Here is a 26,633-nt window from a genome sequence, read left to right on the forward strand (position 1 = left end):
AGGTATGACTGGAAATCTGAGACTCTTGGCACGATCGTTTTTATGTGTGAGGAGGCTAGTCCCCAAAAGCCATTTCATTGAAGTGAAACCATTTTTTTGAACCTGACCTTATACTGTATAAAATGACCCGTTGTCACCTATAAAATTAAGATAAAATACTGCAATCATGTTCCTCGTCTGGAGGCGCAGCCCAGGTCTGAGGCACAGCTAATGAGAGGCATCATTCAAGGCGTCGGCATCTTTTATCGAAATACACGATGCAATCAAATGATGACTTGATGAGTGCCTCGCTGCTGCACAAATTAAAGAGATGGCAGGAACACATGACGCTCTTTCTGGAGAAACATTATTGAGAAATTGCGACTGCGTGTAAAACTGAGGCATGTTTCAAATAGATGGAAAAGTTCAAATTGAAGTCTGAAAACATCACGCCAAACTAGCTCAGGACTGCTGAGGATTGGATGAGTTCTCTTGAGGGGAAAGGTTGAAGACAGAAGAGAAACATGGAAAACGTATTAGTTGTCCATCAGTGATTTTATAGGACTGGCTGCATATAAACTACTCACTTCAGCTAAAGTCACATCTGGCACAACTGGCTTGTTCATCTCCTTAATTTCACTTTTACTTTTTTAGAGAGCAGCCGTGCACAGTAAGTGTGCATCATACACTTCCTGTCCAGTTTGTAACTCGCTGGTCTTTTTGTATACTACTGTAAGGTGTTTCTTTGAAGCTACACATTCATGTTTTTGTAATACTATAATGTGCTGTGCAGTATGTGGCTCCCAGCAAGAAAGTCCTGAGGCTACTCCAATGCATGCTGGGATATAAGTCCTATTCCATTTGGGACCCTGATAAGGAACAAGTCGGTAAGAACATACATTGCACAGACATGCCTACTTTATGATAATACCATTCAGTTTTTGCATGCAGTATAAATATGTTTTCTCCGCTTATTATAACAAATGGTGTATTTGAATATTTCTGCATATTGAGTATCTCAACAGACTCGGAGTTGCATACATTGGGTTTGACTGGAAAGCTGAAACTGTTGAGGATCCAATTGTATTCATGTGTTATGATGTAAGTCCCAAAGTAGCAGTTTTAGTGTAGTGAGACCATTTTATAACTAGACCTCACTGTATGAATAAAGCGTTTGTGACTTGTAGGATAATAAGAGCGTCATGAAACTTCATAACCGCAAACAATAGACTGAGGGATTTCAGGGACTGTTTGGCTGTCCTTTTTACAATATGGGGGTTTCTGAGCAGTTTCCAGATGTGTTTCAAGTGAAGAACAGTTTTTACTGGTAATATAATGACTACCTTAAGCTGTCCATGGTGATGAAAAGGTTGTTTGATTTGAAACTGCTCGGATGGATCCTTATACCTACAACATTGATGAGAGCGGTGAGAGTGAACAAAAACAAGTTATAGGCCGTACAATCAAATAAATTAGTTGACAGATGTAGAAACACTCCTGAAGCTGAATGCAGAATGTAATGATAACACACTGTGGTTTGTCTGTACAAGCTGCCCCGTTTACGTAATACATATTTGGTCCAAATTGAAAGTAGAAATACAGCAGCTTTAAGCAAAATAAAGTCTCATTAAATCACGAATAAGATCCGGCCAAGTGTGCAGCACTAAAACATTACAACAATAAATCCAATACACACCAAGGCAAATGTTACACACAACAAAATACAATTCCTTCTCAAATTGCCTCTGTTAATATAATGTCAGTGACTTTGAGTCAGAAGTCTGCAGCACTTTATGAAAAAGAAATGTAATTTTCTCGGGAGATACATTTTAATTGAGCCAATATGTGAACTTCAGACACTATTAATGGTTATTGAGCAGTCTTCCATTTTGTCTTTTCCTTTTCCATTTTCCTCCTCGCTGTCAGAATGTAAATGCATTTCTATCTGTCTCTCAACTCTCCCAACACTCTGCATTTATTCTGTGCGACAATCACAAAATGTCAAAATGATAATCTTTTAGGAAAGTGCAGAATCCTGATCAGCTGAGGTCTCAATCAATCAACAATACCACACACACACACGCACACACACACACACACACACACACACACACACACACACACACACACACACACACACACACACACACACACACACACACACACACACACACGCCCTAGAACTCTGGCTTGTACCAATAGTGCCGTTATTTCCCGCAGGCACATTAAAATGGAGGAACAACGGGAAGAAGTGTTGCCCAAACTCAGGCTGCAGGCCAGCGCTGGTTAACTGATTAGCTCAGTAATTGCGGTGAATGCCAGTCTGAGGTTGATATAAAGGTGCAAAAGCACATCCAGGAAATACTAATCAGTCTCCCGGCTGTTCTCCCTGGAGAGTGCTGTTGTCGTTGAGAATGCCACCGCCTGCTGCAACAGAACTTTATCTCTCTCTGTGTGTGTGTGTGTGTGTGTGTGTGTGTGTGTGTGTGTGTGTGTGTTGCATGTTTGCCCCTGTATCTGATTTTACTAGCAAATAAATGTATATCTCCTCCTTTCCCTCAGACAATAATAACAACTTTTAATATGAGCAGAGTACATTTGGGCAGGATCTTTGCTGCACATTAAAATAAATGACTCATTATAGCAGTGTCAGGGTAAGACTCGCCCTCCTCGTTCTCTACTTGTTCCCATCTCCCGTTGCTTTCTCCTTCCATTCAAAAACCTCCTCATTATAACACTCACAAATCACAAGCCTCCAGCTCCTTTCCTTTTTTTTCTCTCCCCTTTCTTTCATCCATGTGTCCTTGGATGGTTCAGTTCATTTAGTTTCACACCTACAGTGACTATAGCCTACATCCTCACCTGTCACTACAACTGCTCCCATCTGTCTTTTCTCACTCGTTCGGCCCTGCATCCATTTCTGCGACCTCGTCACACACTGAGCTCCCGTCTGTCTACACACTTTTTTTGTGTCGTTTACACACACACATAAGACGAACATAAAAGCAGGTTTATTCTGCAGCTGCCTCCCTCTCTTCTGTCTCTGTCAGAGCTGTTTGCACTGTAGCAGGATTATTTAATTGTTTACAGGTTTATGCTGTCTGCTATCCTTCTGCTGTTTACAGTTCACGCGCTCCGAAAGAACAGGATTATTAGAAACTGCTGTGTGTGGTGCATTCCTGTGCTTCCTACGGACAACCTATTTAAAACCCCAGAATATTCATAATGTCACTCCCACATTTCTATTACGTAGCTTCATTTTTTCAACTCTGTTGTCCACAATATATCATTATATTCTCTTCATTAAAGCAATATCCCATTCATACTGTAGGAAATACTAAAATCCATTATTTAATATGTTCATGGTAGCGCCGTTAAATCAAATAAAAAGTCTTGATTGAGATTGAATCTGACATAGTAGCCATGGAAACATTCAATCAAGTCTTAAACAATAACTTCCTGCACATCACCTCAAACATCCTGATCTACATACACACTGTAAACACAGTGCAAAATCACTCAATGCATTTTAAGTGCTGCATTCAGATTATATAAGTATTCTTTTGCAATTAAGTAGCAAAAGTAAGAAAAAAATTAATTCGGAGCCCAAACTATAACCCTTTTTTTTGGAAAGCCAAAAAGATTAGAAAGCACTGGTTTGATTTTAAGTAAGGCCTTTTATTTGATAAGCGTATGTCTTTTTTTTTTAATGTAAAATCTAAATTTGAAAGCTAACTAACAAAATATGTCAGATTAATTCAGTGAACTTGAAAAGAAATGGGAATGTACTTAGTTACTTTCCAGATCTGAGCATCCCTCCTCTCTGTCACATCCATCAGAGGTCCTTGTCTCTGGCAGTTAGCCTCTGGAAACACACTAATGCTGATTTAGGGTCAGGTGAGTACAGAGGAGCTCAGCGTCTGAATTGTGTCATCCTTCCTCCCCTGTCTCCCCCTCCTTCATCCCCATCCAGTAGTCTGACTCACAGCTAGCCCTTTGCAGGCCTGCCTTCAGAGCCCAGCCCTCAAGTCACCTGCACTAATCCTCAGGATAAATAAAACATGCGCAGAGCAGTGCAGTCCACCCGGTCTATTTTCAGACCTGCTGTGCTTTTTTCCCCTTATCTATCTCCTTCCTCTCTGGTCCGAAATGTCTCCATAAAAAAGTGTTTCCCCCTCTCAGGGTCGGGCAAGTAAAGCGTGCTTGAGCAGCATTAGTAATCCGTCTAGAAACCAGCTGGAGTCATGGAGACGCTGTGTGGTTATCCACCCTTTGAAAACATGGGATAAGATATCTCAGGGGTTTAAGATGAGCACTTTTGTAAGGGGTTATTTAAATGGGAGGTACATTTAAAGGATGTTTGGGCTATTAAGTATGCTGTTGATTATGTAGTTCAGTGAATGCAGATCAATCTGGCATCCCTCTCCCTGAAAGCTCATTTAGCCTTTTAGGACAAAGCTGCACACCTCCTGTGTTTTAGTTTTCTTCTTTTACATGCACTAAGTGGTACTCTAATGGCGCATTTCCACCATGGCGCGGAGCGCGGTTTAAGCGTGCCGTGTCGTGCCGTGCCCGTTTTTGGTTGCGCTTCCACTAGGCCTAGTTACTTTTTCACCTCTTTTCTGGCCCGACAAAATTGTGGTTCTATCGGGGCCAACAAACAGGGCTGAGTCGGGCTGAGTATGCTAAACTAGAGAGAGGAGCGCTGGCAAGAGTCTACAACTACAACAAGATGAACATATTTGACCGTGATTTAATTGTAATACACGTTTCAAAATGATGCCGAAGTAACAACATACTGATACCGGTTAGTAAAAACCATGAATTAATGCTTTGGCAAGTTTGCAGACAGACGGCAGGCGAAAAACCTTTTAAAATGCGTGTTTTCTAGATGGAGATTGGCTAAGCTAACTCAATATATGCTCCGACCGTCCACACTCACAACAACGGCCTATACAGACATAAATAAAGCAGCGACTGTACTCGCCATGACACAGGCAGTCTGTGGTGTGTACTTGTTTAACTTTTGTCGAGTTTCTGAACATATATAAGGAGCTGTGAGCTCTGAGTGCTAACAGCTAACGGCTGTGTTGTTTTTCTGGGGTTCTCATTGAAGATGACGTCACGGCTCCGCCTACACTGCGTTACTATAGTAACTACCCCAGTTCCTAAACTGTAATGGAAGCGCAGCATGAAGTGAGCCGGCCCTGTTAAGGCCCAACGCGGCCAAGCAGTACCGAGCGTGGCCGAGGCCGACCGTGTGGTGGAAATGCGCCTTAGGTCCCCCTACTATCCTTCAAATAACCAGTTACTCTAAGAGGCTAGCATTCCCTAATGACATAAAACAAAACTGTTTTTGGTAATACAGGGGGACAGAGTAACTGATTAACCGCAAAAAGACAGTCAGTGAAATTCCATCTACTTGTTTGTCTGTACAACTTAACCTGTTAGACCCCAAGCCTGTTTTTCAGGTCTCAGGCTCGAAAATGACATTTCCAGAACAAATGACCATAACTACACTTCTAAAAGGGGAAAATTAATAATCTTTGTTCTCAAAGTAATGATAAACCTGTGAGTTGGATGTAGAAAAGTCAGAATCAATATAGATGTTTTTTATTTTAAAGAAAATTGAGATTGAACATAGTAAAAAACTGTAGATTATAGTGTCCGTCGAAAAATTATTTTGTACTTATAGTGAAAACTACCCTTGGATGATGGTAAGGTAAACTAAAAGCTTTAGGAATCCAAAGTACAACATATAATAAGTACCCTGTATAAAGATTGATGCAAAACAAGTGACATTTGACCTTTTTAGAGAGGTTTAGCAAAAAAACTCCACCTCTGAGGTGATTTGGGTGGAAATGGGCGTTTTTACCGTTTCTCTGGATCGATTTTGGTGATTGACATCTCTTTCTGACCGTTAGAGCCAATAGAATCAAAGGGGAGTTTTCACACACACCAACGTTACCAAAAAAAGGTGGGGGCTTTGCGCATGTAATTTTGCATGAGAGTGAAGCTATCTCTCGCTCTGACATCTGGAAACGGAAAAGCAGGGTTTATTGCTTATGGATTATCAGAAATCATTTCAAAGGGACACAGACACATTGGATATGGATTAACTTCAGCAGCGTTGTTATCGTTTTAATGCCATTGAAGACCACTTTTGACCAGACAACGACCAAGGTAGGCCATGTTACCGGTTTTAGCTACCTAGCGCCACATGTGTTTATGTCTGTTCTTGTTAATATCTCCACGAGTTCTTATCATAGAGTGATAATGTATGTACCGATCGATTCTGAGTCTTCTCACGATGCGAATCGATGGGTTGGATGTGCAGAAAAGATAAATAATAAGGGTTTTATGAGTGAGTTTCTGTGCAGTAATGCGTTAGCATTTTTCGCTCGTTGCTAATTCAGAGGCTCAGCGTTAGCATTGTGCATTTTTTTTGAAAAATAAATAAAAATGATCAGTTACTGTAGCTGAGTTTCTTCCCGTTACATGGATATAAAACATTCATAGTTTATTAAATATTAAGATGCCCTCAGACACTGTTTCCTGCAGATGACGCTTTTTTCCCGCGGGGGAATGTGCTTAACAGGTTAACATTTGAAAATAAAAGTCTAGATATACTAGATATTTGAATAAAGAAGATAATACTTCTGATTTTACACATTGCTGAAGTGGAAAGGTTAGTGTATAATTAGGTTCTATGGAAACAAGCTCGGACAATAAATTGAGACGCAAGCATATGACTTAATCGTCTATCATCAGATATAAAGATGGATGAATCAAAAAACATCTGCGAGGGCCAATGACTGCAACCTTCCTCAATTTAATATGCAAATCAAACAGAAAATGCTTTGGTAATCCACCATTGAAAGTATCCGGCTCTCTTTTGACAACGTATTCTTGTTACATCCTCTTCTTCATGTCAACCCAAACACCGAACTCCTAATATTGGCTATAACAATGGTGAAAGACAATGCGAATAAATCCACATTTAGGTTCACTTTTGGGCAAACCTAGTTTCAAATGTAAGCTGCCTTTGGAAGGAAATTGAATACAGAGTTTGAGGTTTCACATAATAACTGAAGTGACACGAGGGAAACAGGCGGATAGTTATTTGACATGCCTTTAAAAGGTGTATGGATTATTGGTTTCATCAGCAGGGACGTAGTGGAGGTGGACATTTATTAAAGTTCCTGTTTTGAAATACGCTGGATAAAGTTGCACCTGAGCTCTCCTGCTGCTTTTGGCAGTCTTACTGCTGACTGTCAGCTTTTCGTGAATAGGATTATGCTCCGTTATGAGCGCTGGGTATTCACCTGCTGATGTGGGTAATGTGGTTACTCTGCCCCTAAATCAGTCTTTGGAGGTGGTCAGCACTTAATACCCCCGTTCAGCACTGTGGGGTGAATATTCATTTAATCCTCTCTAAGTGTGTTCATTTGATCACAGTGGGAATACCTTTAAGAGGCTTGTTAAGTGATTTCCTGTGCACTTAGAATCTCCACATATACCCCCTCTTCATCAAGATTTCTTGTTTTTCAAAGCTCAGGGCAAGTTGAGGAGGGAAAGGGGGATGTCATGGGAGCATGGAGAACAAAGCAAAGGGCATAAGAGTGAGGGAGGGAGATAGAGAGAGAGGAGAGAGCATGACATGAAAACATAATGAGGATTGTCATGCCCATGGGAGCTGATGTGAGGGATGTACTGCACAGTGTTTGAGACAAAGGAAGAATGCAGAAAAAAGGAAGGAGGGAGAGTGATGAAATGATGATAAACACTGCGACCGAGAGGTGACATAACTTTGCTGGCTCAGCGTGTGATGATGCGACAGGTTCAGGATGTGGAACGCAACTGTGCTGACCCACACGCCGGCGGGCAGTGTGGGTGGCGCCTGGGCTTCACATCTGTCGCTTCAGGCCACAAAACCCAGAGGAAATGCAAGCCCCAGTTTATTCCTGCCAAAGGAATTAAACGCTGTTTCTCCCCCTCAGGAGTCTGATTCTCTTCCAGTTTCTAACATGGTCAGAGATGTCAGAGGAAACTGAGCATCGTCACCCTCTGGGCTTTCAGAGACTTCAGGTTGGGCGTAAAGACCATCAAGATGAACAGCAGTTTAACTGGAAACCAGACATGACACTACACTACACTAGCCGTGCACTCAAGCAGCTCCAATGACAACATCACTGTGCAGAAATTAAACTGCATTTGGGATTTTAATGAAGCAAAATGGGGTTTCTTTATGCTTTCGTTCCATCCCTATTGGTCAATATTTTACATTACTGCTGACTATAGTTCCAAAGCAAACCATTTGAATAATTTCATTTCATTACAGTTTGAAAAACGACTCACTAAAACTACAGGAAAATATTGCATTAGGCACCTCTGAGCAGAGAGGCAATTCTTTGGGAAATGGTTCTTAGTCAATCAATCATCAATCAATGTATATTTATATAGCCCAATATCTCAGTGGACTTCACAGTTTGTACAGAATATCAGTATGACAATACGACACCCTCTGTCCTTAGACCCTCACATCGTACAAGGAAAAACTTCCAGAGAAAAACCCCACAGTTTAAAGGGGAAAATGAGAGAAACCTCAGGGAGAGCATCAGAGGAGGGATCCCTCTCCCAGGACGGACAGACGTGCAATAGGTGCCGTGTGTAAATCGAAAAGACATAGACATAGGTACATAGGTTACAACATAGGTAGACCAAATGTTTGGAAATGCATGTGTCTATAATAAGAAGATGAATCCACGAGGCTGTCTTAGTAATGTAATTATGCACAGGATTTATAGGAATCTAAAAGAAGCAGAATTATTTTACGGATTATAAATCTATTTCTTAAAGAGAAGACTTTGTACATTTACAGCAGCACAGCTTGCAAATAATAAAAAGTATACATGCAGTGATTCACAATGTCTTGTCTCTCCTCCCAGGTACAGCAAGTCTCCCATTTTGTCAACAAAATCTACAATTGCTTGTTGCCTTTTTGAGACATGACGGCAGCGATCGGGGGGGGCACAGAAATGATAACACAAGTGTCCCGAGAGCAGTGTGCTGGGAGTGCGCAGACACACATGATCTATTCCCGGGGTGAAGCTGTCAAAGCCTGAGTTTGACAAACAAAAAGCAAAAAAGGGGCAAGCATCAGACCGAGGGAAGCGCTCGTCGTGTCCTACTTTTGTGCAGTTCACTGCTGAGTGAGTTTTTAAAGAAGCACAGTGAGCCGTCTACTTCCGAAATACCTCCGAGTCCAATTAGCAGCGATGATTCTCTGCAACAGTTGAGGAGCAGAAGGGGAGCGCCGGGTGATTTCTATAACTTCGTAATGACTGCCGGAGCCATTTAACCGTTTCTCAAAGTGCCTCTCTGAGTGAAAGAACACAATAACTGTTCACATTAGTCTTTTTACTGTCTTATGAAATTAAATCAATCAAAAGAGTATTATCATGGGAAACATTTAAAAAGGATATATCAACAAGTAGAGCAAAACAACTCTCCCCTAACATTTTAGAGATTTTATTTTCTGAGTAAAATGAAACAACACCCTCATGTGTCAGTATATCATTTTTTTCATCCAACTCTCCGACCCAAATATGTATATATAGCGGGGAAATCAGAGCTCCTGGTGTGAACCCCACATTAGCAGGTTACAGGAAGCAGTTGCAGGTCTTGGTTTAACCCTAAACCTGCTCCCTGTGAGCCTGCAGCGCTAACAGCTTTTACAGGCCATCGCTCAGCTCCTTGTGCAGGTGTTGCTTCTCCACAGTCTTCATCCTCTCCTTGACAGACAGGCTTTTTTTCAGACTGGGAACTGCAGCTTCATGGACCACAAAAATCCCAAAAGTGGTGTTCACTTGTGAAAATTATCTAGGTAAACAAGAGAGCCAGTATCCCTAATGTTTGCTTGCCACAAAACCTATGATCTGACACAAAAAAATCACTTCAGTGTTACCATTAGGCTAAAAGGTCGCTGCACCTCGCTGTTTACAGTCTACAAGCAGAGAGTTCTTGACCAAAGCCGTGTCCTCACACAGACAGGCGACCTTCGGGACCTGGTTCAAAATGCTGGATCCACAACAGAAGTGGAAAATGGCACAATGGGATAAAAATGATTTTACTCATAGAAGGAAGAATTGGTTTACACATTTCTACTTATTTTTTCAGGATTGGAGAGTGACATGTCTTCCATGTTGCTCCTCGTGCCACGGTCAACTTAGGGTCGCAAGAGACCAGGAAAGCTCTTAGCCAGAAAAGCCAGTGACCATCGTGTGAAGTTTCTCAAGGTGAGGTTACACTTCAAGGAAATAAAATGAAAGATTTCACATACCTTATCCTAATAACGTTTTTAAAGTTCATAGTTAAATCATGGTAAGATAAGGTATGTCTGTAATGTAAAAGCATTGTCTCAAACCCTAACCCAAACCCTTTTTTTGGGCCACTGTCGATCACACTGGTATATTATTAAATAATACCTCAGAAGATAATTAAATATTAGCTATGAAGATGTGAGAAAAAAAACTGGCACATTAGTACTTCTGTGACAGGAGATGACAATGTGTCGTCAACTTTCTGTTGTTATCATTTAGAAAAGTCTCCCCTGAAGGCATCTTACAGGTGCACAATGGTATTCAACTATTGTGATCATGCTGACTCTGTATTCCTATCACAAGCCACTAGAAATAGTTACTTTACTTATCAACTTCTTCTTTTCCCCTTTTGATCTTTTCACAAAGAACAGTCAGTTGGGACATACCTCTTTCCTTATTCATCAAGCACTTTGCAATGAAACAATGAAAAGATTAACAATGCAATGCATCAAAGACGGTCTTCAAAGGAAGTGCATTTCCCAGTTATCGGCAGCTGTGTGGTGATGTAGATAACAAAGGGAAGCTGAGAGGAGGGAAATAAAGGCCTTAAACCTCTCCAGGGGGAACACCTCTCTGCTGCCACTGTGCCCCGGCCAGATGCAATTTCCTGAACGCCGCTCTGCTCTTCAAAGAGAAGAGAAATGGCTCCATCACTGTAGAGAGCTGAGGGGGAGGAGTGAGAGGAGGGGGGGGGGGGGGGGGGGGGGGGGGGGAGCGTCTCACAAACAGTTTTGGACTTGAGCTACATAAATTAACGATCACATAAATTATCCATCCCCTCAAAGTACACAAAAACGCTGAAAGGTCAATAAGATGCTTGAGTGGGTGTAAGGACACACACACACACACACACACACACACACACACACACACACACACACACACACACACACACACACACACACACACACACACACACACACACACACACACACACACACACACACACACCACACACACACACACACACACACACACACACACACACACACACACACACACACAACTATTTACATGCTTAATATGTGTGCATTTCATACTCCACTGCTGAAATGAATTATTGAGGCAGCACTAACCGGATGTTGGGGAGCATGTGCTCAGAACCAGAAGGCAGTTCCAATCCTATCAGGGAAAAGTCATGATGTAATGTTTGGGCTTAGGAGAAGACCACGACCAACAGCTACTGCATGATTAAAGGGACAGTTCAGATTTTTTTAAGTGGGGTTGTAGGATGTACATACCCATAGTCAGTGGGGAACTGAGGCTGTTATACCCATCTACTCGCTCTTCAAAGACACAAGACTCTAAAGCTGTCAACATTGACCAAAATGGTGTTTGATAAATTCTTTTTAACTAAACATATTACTATTCAAATATCAATTTTTGGGGATTATGTCCAAACAGTAAGATCCAAACCAATACAGTGAGAGGTTTATTTTTGTTACATATAGGATGCTCCTTCCAGATGTCAGTATAAAATACATAGTTGAAGGACTCAGCTGTTGTGTACATGTCAGCTATTTCAGGAAGAGAGTCACCTTTGATCCCTTTTGCAGGTTTTACAATTCTCTGCAGGGACCTGTGGCTGAGACGTTTCAGCACAGGCTGTTTGTGAAGATGCTCTTGAGGATGCCTCTTTAATTGTAAGTGAATGCATCACAGCTCATACCACCTTGACGTGCAGTGGTAAACAGATGTGTTCAGTTCAGTACTAAACCGAGACTTCAGGCAAATAACTGAAATAACCACAATGTGATATGCATCACCATTAGCCTTTTTGATCATTTTTAAAAGAGAGGGAAGGGGTAGACCTAGAACAGATCTTTTGCTTCTATATTCTCTTATTGTACCACCGAACACCCCCAACCTTCAAGACGAACATGGCTCAGGGGGTTAACTCCTGGGCTCAGTTAATGGGCAACATAAAAGCCCATGTACTATGGCTTAGTCCCAAAATGAAGGACTAGGGTTTAAAACTGGCCTGGGACCATTTGATGCATGTCGTCTTTTCTGTTTCCCCCTTGAAACACTCTCACTTCAATAAAAGGCACTGGCTGCCCAAGAAATCTTAAAATAAAAATAAAATAATTGCACCCGTAGGCATGTCTACAGTATATAGTACGTTCGTTTTAAGGGATACAAGCAACAGCTAAATAACATGGAATGTAATGTGATGTACAAAACTACTAGCAGGACGGGCCCAAAAGAAAAAGACACAAATACAAATCCGTCTGCTTCAGAACACGTACAGCATCATGGATTTATCAATGCACACCACAGGAAGCTAATAATATTTCAGAGCCATGTTTGGGGTCATTGATTCTAACAAGCACAACCAAAACAACCTTTCTGCCCTTTCACTTGTTCTACTATAAGATAATGGAGAGGAAGAGTGGGCAGGTTAACAAGTAGCATGCATTTTTGGGATTTTGCAAAACATGTTGCATCATCTTCATAACTAACTTTCCTAGTCTTTCAACACGCTTTAAATGAGGAAGTAGTCCACTGTGAATCACAGCTGAGCTGACAACTGCTAAACGCTGCTGAGTGTAGTAATCTCACTTTGAGGTTCATACTGTACACCTCACATGTACTAAGCAGCTCAACTTTGCAGGGCTTTTTGAGGCAGAACTGTGACTCATTAAGAGCTTATATAACTTATATAAGATAACACTAGTTTTAAACTGTGCCTACACATGTGTTAAACCTGCAATCGGATAATTAAGAAAGTCCTTAATTCAATACATTTTAGAGAAGAGGTGTTGAAAATAAATCAAAAGGCATCAGTTCGCCTTTGCAACCAGATACATCTTATAATTAAGTTCATCCAGACAAACAAAACTACTTCAAACTGCATTCAGAGACATAAATAAGGCTTCTAGTAGTGTTTCCTTCACTGTGTTAGTGAGAAAAATAGTAAAATTGCCCATAAGCAGAAAATATCACTTCAAAGCTACTTCACTGCAGCTGCTTCAGTAAGTGGCAGCGGGTAAAGCTCCTCTTCGGTGTCATTGTGTATGAATGAATGTTTGCCAGACACAAATAAATCTCTAAGGCCAGCCTTCAAGTCTACTCTGCTGGTTGAATGAAGGTAACAACCATTTGGTGCTATAATATATGGGAGGCTCAAAAACCAAAGAAGTCTACCGCCGATAAACGTGAATCTTCTTGGGGGAAAGATAAACTAGCATTTAACGTAATCCAATCTATTCAGTGAGCTTGCTGTGAGGAATGATCGATGAACAGCTCCAAATGAAAAACCACGTCTGATGCCAGTGTCCGTTGGCAACAGAGTCGGGGCGCGCCGGCAGTAGAAGGCTTTTATGGCCAGACTTTACAGGCTCTACTTTCTGCCGCAGGGAAAACTTATGAGCATCAGTCACTCACACATATATAATGTCAGTGTTTCTTTGATCAGCTCCACTGCATGAATCCACATCTCTTCTCCTCATGGGTTTAATCTCCAGGGCATTGCTGTGCGGTGCTAACCCTTACCTTGTTTTGCAAAAAGAAAATGATAAGTAAAAGATGAAACGGTAGATTTAAACCTTGACTCAGAGCAGTGGGGATGCAAGTAAATAATGAAAAAGCTCAAAAAATTGTTTGATCATACATTTTAACAAGGACTTGTCGGCACAGATTCAAAACATATTTTTGTACGCATACTGATATGAACACACACCAACGTTATCATGAAAAACAAGAAAAAGGAAGACTAAATCCTAAAGGTGCATGTCTGCTTTTGTATTATAAATGATCTGGGAATAAGAGACATACATGTTCACAAAGACAACATGTACAGTGACAGATTAACAACAGAGAGGGCTTCGATTCAACCCAGCAGCATCCGGACAGAAACACACCGCAGGACTCCGAGGTCGAAAAACAACATGTCAGGTTTGCTATTTATTTTGCCGTGAGGGGTTTATTGTTCTTTAACCCTCTATAAATAGATAATCCTATATGTTGTACATTGTGTGTGTTGCTGCACTCTACTATCCAAACTAAACAAAAAGAATATTCGAACAAGGCTGGTGATCATACGTATCTTTCTTTCCCATGAAAAGACTAACGATGTGTTAGTCCAGCTCAGGGTACTTTTGCACGTACCGGTCTGTAGCGCTCAACTCCAAGCGGACATAGGCTCCATCTTTAAAATCAGGTCACAACATTTTCGTAAGTGAAATAGGATATAAATTGTGTATTTGGTGGGGACTATTATCTCCAACAAAATTAACTGCAAAAGTGCAATATTTCCAATAGCATTTGAATTTCCAACACTTTTATACAAAGGATATGTTGATGTTAAATTGCTATATGAATTTTGAGCGCTCCAATTGCTCCACTATAATTAAAGTTTGGATTTCTTTCACAAAAGTCTGCAGTATTAACATTTTAATTTGACTTAAACACACTTTATCAGGCTTTGGCTACACAGACAATAATTATTAGCATTATGAACTCATTTGTGGTTTTGGCTTTTAACAGTATTAAAAGATAACCATCAGACTTATCCCTTTTAATTATGATTGGATAAATATCCTTTCGGGATGAAACTCACCACTTTGAAGTCCTCCGCCCTGCACTCGGTGCCATGAAAGCGGCAGGCGAGCATCATGTCGTTGATATCGTGGCCGGTGCGGTCGTAGAATTCACGCATGTTGAAGGGTCGCGGCTTAAAATGAAGGAAATCGGCTTTGGCCTTCAGGCTCTCCAGGACACTCTCCTCCACGAGATGTATGTCCCTGATCTCATACCTGGAAAAATAGATAGACAGACAGAGAGGTCAAAGAAGTATTTCACACATTTCAAGTGCACATTTTATGCCCCGTAGGTTGGTATGGAAGGAGGAATTTCCTTGACTATGAATAATCACGACCCGGTGATAAAGTAGACTTAATATAAAGTCCATTTCAGCCTTGAATTTCTTTTCTGCATACTTCCAGAAGGTTTATGAGTCTTTATCTGTGAACTTTTGTTCCTCTCAGCCAAAGCTAAACATAATAGAATCCAGAGGAGACAGACAGTTCAATTCTATGAGTGGGTTTTCTCTGGCCTTTTCTGGCTCTGAACTGATGGCACTACCAGAGTGTAACACTTTATTGTACAGTACATACAAATGTTAAGACAAGAGCTGTAAGGGCCCATAAAGCTAGTCGTCCATTTACTGTCGATGCAGCAGCAGCAGCTTTAGGCTACACTTCAACTCCAGCCTTAAAAGCAAGTCTGCCTACACTATTCAAAATATATGGCAAGAAGAAAGACAATCTTCTGTCTTTTTTGGTTAATGGAATCGTGTTACTTTTGGCTTTAAACGTCCCATGTCATGGCCATTTCTACTGATCATATTTCCATTGTTGAGGTCTACTAGAATAGATTTAAATTGTGCAATTTTCCCAAATCACATTGGTTTCTCATACAGCATCTCTGTATGTGTATTCACCAGGTATTCACTCTCTGTCCTAAACGGCTTGTTGGAGCTCCTGCCCCCCCCTCCCTGTGAGCCCAGTGTGCTCTGATTGGTCGGGACGCTGCGAGCTGCTGCGAGGAGCGGACAGGTTTCCGGGTCGGCGATACAGCGAGACACAGCGAAACTCATCCTGACCACACACAAACACTCACAGCCGAAGTAAAAACAATAAGTGTGGCTTGATATTGAGTAAGAAAAAGGTTTATAAACGCTGTGAGAATGGGTCTGCGGAGAGCATTTCTCCGCCATCCCAACTCGTCTATTACCAGCGTTCAGGGAGCTCTATGCAAGTCAATGGGGACTGCCTGTTAGTTAGCCAAGGGATCCTGGTGTGTGAGGCGCTCCGCGGATTGGTCCATTTGGGCCAATCCGGTCATTTGTTGTTGATTTGGGTGTTCACACGTCACAGAACCCAGGAAGCAAACAATGGAAAATGAGAAATCTCCAACGAGGCGTTTTGGGGCAGCATAGATAGGTCTTTTCTGTGTTAGAGTTTTACTCGCTACAGGGTGTACTTTGAGGGGTTTTGACTCTGCAGACCGTTTACATGCATAAAAACCTTCATAACACACAAGGGGACGGGTAATAACCAGAAAAACATGACATGGGACCTTTAAGAAAATTCACTCACAATGATCTCTTCTCATTTCTTGTTGTCACTCCTTTCGAAACAAGTTACAAACATTAAGTTTGATCAAAATGCCAAGAACTAAATAAGTACAAGCAGCTGTAGATGCTTTAAATGCTGTTTTGGGGTATCATTAGAGATAATGTGCATTGGTCCAAAGATGGCAGACAAATAGGCAACTACCTGATGGTTAGACAATGATGAAATCTCTCAGCTTTTATTCTACCGCCACTAGCAGGTCAAAGTCTTTTAACTTATCCAGTGGTAAACCAATAATGGATTCCCACACACTTTAATGTTTCCCAGACAATGTTTTCTAATTAGTTTCGTGATGCTTTGACTTTACCTCCAGTGCCGCCATTATTGGATCGTTTGTCTTGAACTTCGGTTCAGACACTCGTGTCCCCCTCAGGATAAGTTGTAATCACTTTGGTGATCCCCGAATGTTTTCCTCTAGTGCAATATTGTCCAATACTTTGGTTCAGCCTCTGCTGTATTTTGTTTTCAGACCTGCAATAAAACCACTACTTTGTTTCACGCTCAACTTGGAAGAAATCCTCACTTATTTAGGTTAATACGGTGCATTTGTTAGCAACCAGGTTCCTTTTGACTAGCAGTTGAAGAGCAACAATGTCATTCATTTGGACTCATGTTTCTGATCGCCTGGTAAATAAAGTTTATTGACTTTCTTCGAGCTTTGATTTTTTGGGAATTTTCAATTCTACCAACACCTGAGAAAAACATATAACTCTTCAGCTGCTAAATGATCCAGTATGTTTACCAGCTAGTCTCTAATGCATCCGTGGTTTGGTGAGGAACAGGTAGTGTCCAGTGAAGCAATGCCAGAAGGTTTGTTTTTTATATAAAATATACTTTTAATGAATAAGCATATATAGATTGTAATACTGAAAATGCTTTCTCCTGGTTAGTTAATTCTGTATTACAGTGAAGTGATTGTTTTGAATGTATTAGATTATTAAATAAATGAAAAAGAAATGTCTCCTCGCTTCATCATATATTCATCCCTAATAATACGCTCCGAATGGTTTTCTGTAACAGCTAAGCCTCAAATATCATTACATTATTGATAGCATGGTATTCAGTTCCACTGCTGTGATATTTCATTATGTCCAGACGTAGCCTTTTCTTTTCTTTTCACTACATTAAGGATAAAAGGCCTGTGAGCATGTGAGCGGGGAGCCAGGCAACCCGCATAACACCGAGCATTATCAGTGGAAATGTTCTTTTCATTTAATGGAGCTCACAAAAATCTGACCACGCTGCCTCGTATCAAAAGAGAGCAGAATAGCCATAAATGTGCCCAGCCTCCACACTCGCTGCGATCTCCCTCTGTGCTATTATTAAAAATGTCACCATTTTAATGGACTAACCAAAGAGCAAATTGGGGGAGGTTTTTTTTCAGAACACTGCCTCGAATGAAAATGTCTCATATGAATGAGGCCACTCTTGTAGGAAAATAGTCTTTTATTGATGTTGTGAAAAACACTATTACTGCAACCTGTGTGTTTGTGTGCAATACAGTAATAAGAACGAGATTAACTTGTATGTAAACAATAGTGTGTTATATGAAATTATACTATAAGTAACCCTTTTGATTTTCATTTTCAAGAGGGCAAAGGAACATTTAACACCAAATGAAATATTTTAAGCATTACATCAATGCTGCTAGTCTCATTAAAGTTTGGAAATTAGTCCATAGATTATTTTTGTGACATTAAGATGAAACTAAACCTCCCTCGTGCAGAGGCAGAGAAGGTTTTTGTTTGATTGAAAGAAAACTTAATTGAGGAGATGGACTTGCTCCCCTTTGTTTGTGTAATGGACAAACCTGTCAAGAAGGCACTTACAGTATGAGATACAATCCCATAAGAACGAGCCGACGGGATCGGCAAAGGCTGACACTTCGGGATGTGTGCAGCTTAAATATCATGCCACAAGACATTTCCCAGACCACTGACTTTAAACATGGGGAGTGGGTGGAGAATAGTCTTAAATGGATTTCATGCCACAAGCACTTTCATTTCCGGCCGGGGGTATAACAGCTAAGTGTGCCGTTGCATTGCCTCTCTACCTTGCCAAGGGAGGCAGGATAATGAGCACTAAACCTATTTCAACGTGTGAGAGTTGAGATGAGTACACCGAGAAGGAAACTCAGCCCTATCTTTCTATATCCTATCTCTTTGGTCTCCAACTTTGAAAAGTCTTCCTTGCCAACCGCTGCCTGGAAATGTGAGTTTAGGAGATGTATTCATTAAAAAACACAAAAAACCCATCCAGATGGCAAGAGTTGATTATCAGTCACACCAGCACCATAGTAAACAATCTAATTTGAGTGTTCAGTCTGGGATCTTCATTAAAGATTTAGGATAGAAGTTGGCTCATAAAAGGGCCATCAGAGGCCTTCGTCACTGCGCTGTCCTTCATCTCTTTAACTGACAGCCTGCCAGAGGTTCACATCATTTGAGAAGAGTTTTTGAGCTCTCAGATGACAGGCACTGGTCTAAATGCAACAAAGAACACCAGATTGATGATTGGTTTCATTGTAGGAGCCTCTGTTGACATTAAGACATATATTATAACAACACAGGGAGAGCAACAGATTAATCAAGCAGCTTTTAAGTCATGTTTAGTAATAGTCTCTTTGTCTATCCGTCAGTTCTTTCCCCTGTCTCCTCTGCCCCTATAGGACAGCCATCTGCATGATGTAAATCAACTTTAACCAGGGAGGTCAAATCTTTTACAGCTCAGTTGATTCAACATGCATTAGGGGAGTTTCCTGCAGCTCTGTTAAAGTTACAGAAAACAAACAAAAGCCCAACTGACAAAGATACGCAGAGCACCTGCCATTTCAGTTAAGATCAAAAGGCAGCATACTCTCTACATCTTTTTCCTCCTGAGCATACAGAACATGCAGCTCTGGCATCCAGAGCCCTCAGCTGCACCCGCGACGGCTGCCATTCTCCGATTATAATGCCTCAGTTAGTTCATGACAAGCCAGCTCTCCAAGCCCTGAATGACTCAACAAGGTAGAACCTATTGGAGCTTGTTGAATAAGTGAGACACAGCTGTCAGTGGATGAAGTATTCAGATCAGAGATAAAAGTAAAAATACAACATTAAAGTAAATGCCCTGTATTGAAAATATTTTTCAATAGCATAGTATGGTTGGGATGTACTATGATCAAAATGCATACAATTGGCCCTGTGAGCTATATATTATTATTAAATCAATGATACAGTAATGTGTAAGGAGACTTTTTTGGTTAATCTAGTCGACGTGTTGCTTATTGTAACATTTACATTTTAGGTCAAGTTGAATCTGTAACAGAATTTACAACACATTTACAGATTTTGTGTTGACTCTTAATATGCTGAATATCTAGTAAGAAGCTGTCAAGAAACAATACAAAAGTATACATATTTCCCTCTTAAGTATTATGAATTGGAAGTATAAAGTGGCATAACATGGAAATACTAAACAACATTATGTAACTCAAGTTTGTACTACAGCACAGTATTTGATTAGATGTGTTTATTTACAATAAACCACTGATATTGGCAATATTACACTTTTTGATGTATATAGGCCCATCTATGAAAGCAGAAAGGGTGGCAAGTTTAGAAGGACATGTTTGATATAACGAGAGAATGCATTTCAAGAAGGCTTTCCACATCAATTATGGTATTCATTTTGCAACATTTTAACAGTTTTGTGTTACTGTACCTCTGGTTGAGCAGGGCCAGCAGCTCCCCCGCGTGGTACAGGTCATTTTGCGTCACGCGGCTGAAGCGGAACGCGTTCAGGTTGCAGAAGGTGACCGCGGGGAACGTCATGATCGGGGTCGAGATTTCATCCAGTTTGGTGACGTGCGGGTACTCTAGGTAAAAGTGGATCCGGTCCACGCACACAAACAGAAAGAAGGTCAAAGACCCCAAGAAACACACGATCCACAGGCAGCGTTTGATGCAGAACCGCTCGTATGTGAAAATGTGAGAGATTCCGTGCAGGGTCGAGCTGTTCGCAAAAACTTCTATGGGTGGAGGTTGATTTGTGTCCATTTCTTCGGTTTCTACTTTGAGATCCATTATCACTGAGCAACAAGCTCGATCTGAACGCTAGGGTCAGAAAACCGCTTCAACACACTCGCTGTCAGGAGAAACAGAGCCGATATTCATTCACCTGTAGCATAAACTGTCATTATCCATCCGAACAGGTGTGAACGTGTAGACACACACTCTTGGACTTGGCGCAATTTGGTCGCCATGCCTCATTCAGACAGATGGGGAAACATTGTGAGCATCCGCCGCTCTTTATAAAGTCAGACGATCAGGAACTGTGAGCAGGAGTGATGCATTCACAGAAGCAGGCATGCAAAAGCTTGTATAACCCAAATGTCGAAGGTCCATCACCAATGCACTACACTGTGATGTTTTGCAGGTTTCTCACTGGGTTGCAGTAAAGCAAATAAAAAGGAGTGACAAAGTGTTTCATCAGCCTGCGAATACGCTGCTCGAGTCCAGTGAAGCACGCAACATCACTGCACGCCAACAAGAAGAAACCCGGAGACCGAGAAGAGAAAGAAATCCTTTGGACACTTCAGCTCATTTATTAAGAGTTCCTCTGTAGCTGCGCAAGTCCTTTTTAAATCCGTAGGTTTTCAGGTCAAGACAGGAGATGTTCTCTACCCATGAATGAGAAAACGTCTGTGGGATCAGACGGTTGGTTATTCTGGTCGGTGGAGAAGAGTCGTGAGCTTTTTCTCTGCTCGCGTTTGTTTCTGCCTGGCAGCATCGGCAGTGGACAGGAGGAGAGGAGGGGAGAGGAGGGGAGAGGAGGGTGGACTGACGCCCTGCTGTGAGTGACTTACTGTAGTTTCACAGCTTCACTACACAAAACCGCAGCCCGAGTGAAAACACGGAGAGAAAGACAGAGACAGAATCAGAGAGCGTGTGCCATGTGGTGGACAGTGCTATCATTTCTGTCGTTTTGATTTATTGGAAAGCACCATACAAAATGTCTTGGTGAAAGGGAAAACACTGGATTGACCAATACAAAGAAAGAAATTGCCACATTACAGCAAGAAGAAGGAAATAAAACACCACTAGGGAAAAAAACTCCAATACCATCTGGATCTTAACAGACAATACCAAGAGAAAGACAATTGAGCAATACATCAAAGGGGTAAAACAGCAATTTAGAATTGCACTTCCATAAAGCTGGGGTCTCATGAGGGATAGATTTGAGAATGAAAGGTCAAAACTCATTAGCAGAGGCCAAGATATCCTGATTTGAGTCCTCCTATGAGGCAAGCTCCAAAAACAATGGATCCAAAATGTCACTAATGCAGCATAACATCTTTCAAATGGGCATTTTGTCACGACCGGGCAAACTCCTAGCGTCTTTCACTCAACGCAATCTCTCATTTAGCAATTCTTTCACCCTTGTTAATCAGAAAATTAAGCTTGCATCTGAATTCTTTTTTCTGGTTGCAAAAAAACATTCTACAGCTGCTTCAAAGGACTGAGTAGTGATCCTGTCGACGATTAAAACTGACTTCAAGTGCAAAAATGAGTGGATTATTCACCCCTTTAGCCAAATACACACAGTCACTGCTGAGACCGGTGGACTTCCAGACAAATCTGGCAACCCGGAGTAAACAGACTGTGTCAACATATGCCAACAATAAGACAGAGAGCAGCACTTCCTGCAGACAAAATAATACTCTACGAAGAATTCAACAGACTGTCAGACCAAAACATATTTACAGTATTTATTTTGGAAAAAATGTCCATAGTTTTAAATATTTCAGAGCATGTCAAAGCCCGAGTGAGTACGACAAATGAACCTGAGCGCCTTCAGAGTCTGCCTCCTCGATTTTATATTATCCGTTTTCTTAATGGTTCTTATCATTAGCATTGCATTATTAAACCATATATCTTCTTTTAAAGTTTCATTACAACTAATATGAATATCTTCCTGATTCATGGTTTAATTTTTTGGTCTATAAAATTGCTTAATAAAACCTAGGAAATGTGGTCCATGAAATGTCTATAAAGTTAATAGAGGGAGAGCCCAGAGCCAAAGTTAACAAATGTGCACGGTTGGTTTTGGTTTTATGCAACCAACAGTCAAGATAACCCGTCAACTATTAAAAAAACAAGACACTATTTACATTCGCGGACATTTTTGGACTCTGATTGAAAAATTGACAGGTAATTGGTTGTTTTTTCTTTACTCATATAAATAGTAAGGGGCAGGGTCACCTACCCTTGCAGAAGTGTGACAGAGCTACTCTCCAAAACAAAGTCATCATCAGGCACAGCAAAGAAAAAGAACATGTGCCACTTTTAGATTGGTCCATGAATAAACAATGACATTCAGTCCCCAGCTGGATACAGGCGAGAAGAATGGATCTGGCAGTGCAACAAGGCTGAATCAAGCTTTGTTAATAAAACAAAAATATTGACTTCATGTCATGGAAGATGCATCACCCATCTTTAATGCATCAGCATGAAATAAAACGTATTACCTGTGAAATAAATAATGTTACATGTTAGCCTACTGTAACTAAATCATTTACTGAAGTTATGTTTTTTTATGTCTTTCTTAGGAAAACGTCTCACTACACTGCTGTAGAGTGACAGACTGATGTAATAATATTGCAGCGACAAAAACACGATCTAAATAGATTGCAGAAGAGGCAGACACATAAATAAGTGGCTGGAGGAAATGTTCAGTGAAAGGATAAGGAATACATTTAATTTCAAACCCCGTCATAATCTATTAAAAAAGGAGACATATTTTGCACATCAAGCCCCAGTCTATGAGAGAACATTACATACTTCCGGTCGTTTTGCATGTCGTCCTACATTTGGCATCTCCTCGAGAATTTTAAATAAAGTTGTATGTGCAGAGTTTAGCCCGATTCAAAGGGCTTTAAGAAGAAGACTACATATTAAATAAGGTTGCAATTTAGCAGTTTCTGTCTTCTGTCTGGTGCTGACGTGTCTCATTGGTCTGGGTTTGGATATCAGAAAAATAAATAAGTGACTGGTAAAAATGTTCAGTGACATACTTAATTTCAAACCCTGTCGTAATCTACTAAAAAAGGAGACATATTTTGAACATCCTTATGAATGTCACACCCCGAGTCTATGATATAACATACATACTCCCAATCATGTTGCATAAAGCTGTATGGGTGGGAGCAGTGTTTAGCTTGGATTCAATGAGATTTAAAAAGAAGACTAAAATAAGGTTGCAATTTTTCAGTTTTGACCATAAGTTTTGACAGGCTGTCTGCTGTCCTTGGTGCTGATGTGCTGATGCGTCTCATTGGTCTGGGGTTGGATGTTCCTCTCCAGGCCTGCAGGGGGCGGAAGAGCGCCATGCTGCTACATTTTGATATCCAGAAAGAATCAAAACATGTGAGTACGAGGCACAGCAGCAGCGAAAAACATGGCGATCCCCCTTAAAGCAGCCCGTCTCTGTCGCCTGGCAAGACGGACTGTCACCTCTCTCTCAGCCTCACAAACTGCCAGCCTGCCAGAGAGGAGATGCTACATCTCCACCTCGACGGGGAATAGTGAGTGACATTTTTGTAAAAAAATAAGAGGAGAGCTTCTCCTATGCAGCTCAGAGGTCAATGTCCTATCGGCTGCTGCCAATGACAGCTAATGACAAATGTTTGTTATTGGTCTGCACCTAGTTTGGTTAAAACTTTCTCTTGTTGCCACGACAACAACATCCGTTAAATATGCGGTATCTACGGTAACGTAGTGCACGTTAACACATACAGAAAGTTTCCTAGGATGCACCCACTTCAGTCAGATACTTATACTGTGACCCTTAGTGGGCTTGTTGTTTTGAGTGCAAATGTTTCTTCGACGAGTTAGTAACAATGGCGTAGAAATGAGAAATGATGGGACGAAAACTATGTTTGGACAGAAAAAGTACACAATGTGCTATGTCACATTCCCCCAACAGTTTAACAAAGGTGACAATCAAAAAGAGCACATACTTGTTCTCTCAAGTAGCTTTCCATACAGCATAGGGCACCGCTTCTTGTGTAGCTGTGTTTGATACATTTTACAGTGTTTTCCTACTGCTTTCATGTTTAATTATCCTCTCTGTTAGATGCATGCAGTCTGCAAGTCTGTTCTTGAACAGGCAGGTACCAACTTCACGCTAAACAAATACAACGTTCTCCCTGAGAAGCTAACAGTTAGTCATTTTGTTCTTGGAAAACCACTTTAAAATATTATTGTTTTTACCAGAAGTTTTGGTTATATATCTCGCCGCTGTATTCAATCCCAAGTTTTTTTCCAAAGGACAGATATTAGTTAACCTTAATCCACTTGTTCATGGTGACCGCAGTTACTTAACTTGTTTAAACTGATACGAACTTCTACAAACTACGAGCAAAAGATGACCAATCAAATGACAGAGGGGCAACAGGTAAATCACCTTGGCGCATGCCATTGTTGTCTTCGCACAGTCGTAGCGCTTGACATTGCTAAAGCCCAGCCTAACAATATAATATAATAATGTAATATAACAGCAACAAGCAATGATATTTTAAATGCCATGCATTAATCAAGAAATGTATTAATGTCCAAATGACTTAGTACCACTAAAACCACACTTCTTTTTAATGCCAGCAGGTGGTGCTTTACCTGACTTGGCCTCTAAGTAATATCTTTACACACTTGTGATGAGTGTTTGGTTTTCTTTTAGACTTGTATCTAATATGCTAACACTATTAGTTAGCTTGCCAAAATAGGTTGGTTTACATTATTTTATGATGGGACTGATCAGAAAAATCATTTTAAAATCATGTACTGTAAGCGCCCTTAAAAGCGAAATTTGTATAGCACATGCCTCATCATCTTAAACAAATTGGTACTAATAAAGACCACAATTACTTTTCCATTATCAAATATCAAACAAAAAATGTTTTCTTCTTTCTTTTTTTCTGTAGATTTACAGTTCAAGCTGAATGCGCGAACGGCTCACAGCAGTCTGGACCTCTTCAAGAAAGAAACTGGCATCATCTACCGGATGCTGGGCCTCGACCCCAGCCGCCTGCCAGACAACCCAGAGCGTTTCCGAGACTGGTCCGTCGTGTTTGGTGATGAGAAGGTCAGCAGTGGACGACACTACTTTGAGGTGACGGTCAAAAAGTCTCAAGAGTTTCGTGTGGGCGTTGCCGATGCGGCGATGTCCAGAGAGGATTGTGTGGGAACGAACAGCTCCTCCTGGGTGTTCGGCTACGCTCAGCGCAAGTGGTTTGCTATGACCAACAACAAGATAATTCCTGTGACGCTAGTGGGCAAGCCAGACCGCATTGGCATCCTTCTCGACTACGAAGCTGGCGTTCTGGGGCTGGTAGACGTTATACAACCCACAATCATTCACACTATCAAAGCCCAGTTCAAAGATCCACTCTGCCCCGCGTTTGGACTCTGGGACGGGGAGATGCTCACACACTCTGGTCTGGAGGAGCCCGAAGGCCTGAAGTGAATCAGTACGAACTGTGATGGCTGTGGGAAAGCATCAAATCATTTAACGCTTAAGTACAGGTGATGGTTAATTTTACATGGTCAAGTTGGATCATTACAATGACTCTTTACAAAGCAGGTTCATACTTTGTGTATGCCATCCAGCCTCAGGCAATCATATCACATAAGCTTTTTTGTGTGTACCTCATGTATTACCTCGCATACTAAATGATGTGAAAATTGTGTGTTTTTGAGAGGAAAATTATTTTTGTTTTGTTTTTTTTACCCTGGTATTACCGTCACAGTCACAAAGCTGAAATTGTCACAAAACCTTTTTCAGTCTCATGTTCATACTGTACACTGTTTAATAAAATAACTTCACAGAAACTGCTTTTACATTTCTTTTATTTACAGCAGGATGATGCATATTTACAGTAACGCGATAGTGGAGCCTCGCAGTGGCGAAACTGTGGCGCGCTTACACTGAAACATCATATTAAATGCATGCGCATTTACACTACAACAGACAGCAAACTTGAACACCATCATGTGGACAGTTCACAGACGAAATGCAGCAGGTTTCTTTCTAATCAGAAGACGATTTATTGTTGATTGAGATGCAGCCGGGTAGCAACTTTATAGTGCATAACAAT

At 41.0% G+C, this 26,633-nt stretch overlaps 2 protein-coding genes across 2 annotated transcripts in view; one reads left to right on the plus strand and one right to left on the minus strand.

Moving 5' to 3' along the window:
- The window catches only part of LOC117479545 (acid-sensing ion channel 1-like), a 43,812-nt gene extending 23,185 nt beyond the window's left edge, over nucleotides 1-20,627 (minus strand). Inside the window, exons 1-2 of the mRNA XM_034126593.1 lie at nucleotides 20,204-20,627; nucleotides 14,923-15,118 (exon numbers count right to left, since the gene is read on the minus strand). Of these exons, the coding sequence (XP_033982484.1) occupies nucleotides 14,923-15,118; nucleotides 20,204-20,565 (558 nt within the window). The 5' untranslated portion in view covers nucleotides 20,566-20,627. The remainder of the gene's footprint in view (nucleotides 1-14,922; nucleotides 15,119-20,203) is intronic.
- A 3,244-nt stretch (nucleotides 20,628-23,871) lies between these two features.
- spryd4 (SPRY domain containing 4) lies at nucleotides 23,872-26,367 on the plus strand. The gene is made up of 2 exons (XM_034126322.1): nucleotides 23,872-24,065; nucleotides 25,461-26,367. The coding sequence occupies exons 1-2, from the start codon at nucleotides 23,939-23,941 to the stop codon at nucleotides 26,000-26,002; spliced, it is 669 nt and encodes a 222-aa protein (XP_033982213.1). The 5' UTR covers nucleotides 23,872-23,938; the 3' UTR covers nucleotides 26,003-26,367.
- The last annotated feature ends 266 nt before the right edge of the window (nucleotides 26,368-26,633 follow it).

Source organism: Trematomus bernacchii, unplaced genomic scaffold (genome assembly GCF_902827165.1).
Source record: "Trematomus bernacchii unplaced genomic scaffold, fTreBer1.1, whole genome shotgun sequence".
Taxonomy (NCBI): domain Eukaryota; kingdom Metazoa; phylum Chordata; class Actinopteri; order Perciformes; family Nototheniidae; genus Trematomus; species Trematomus bernacchii.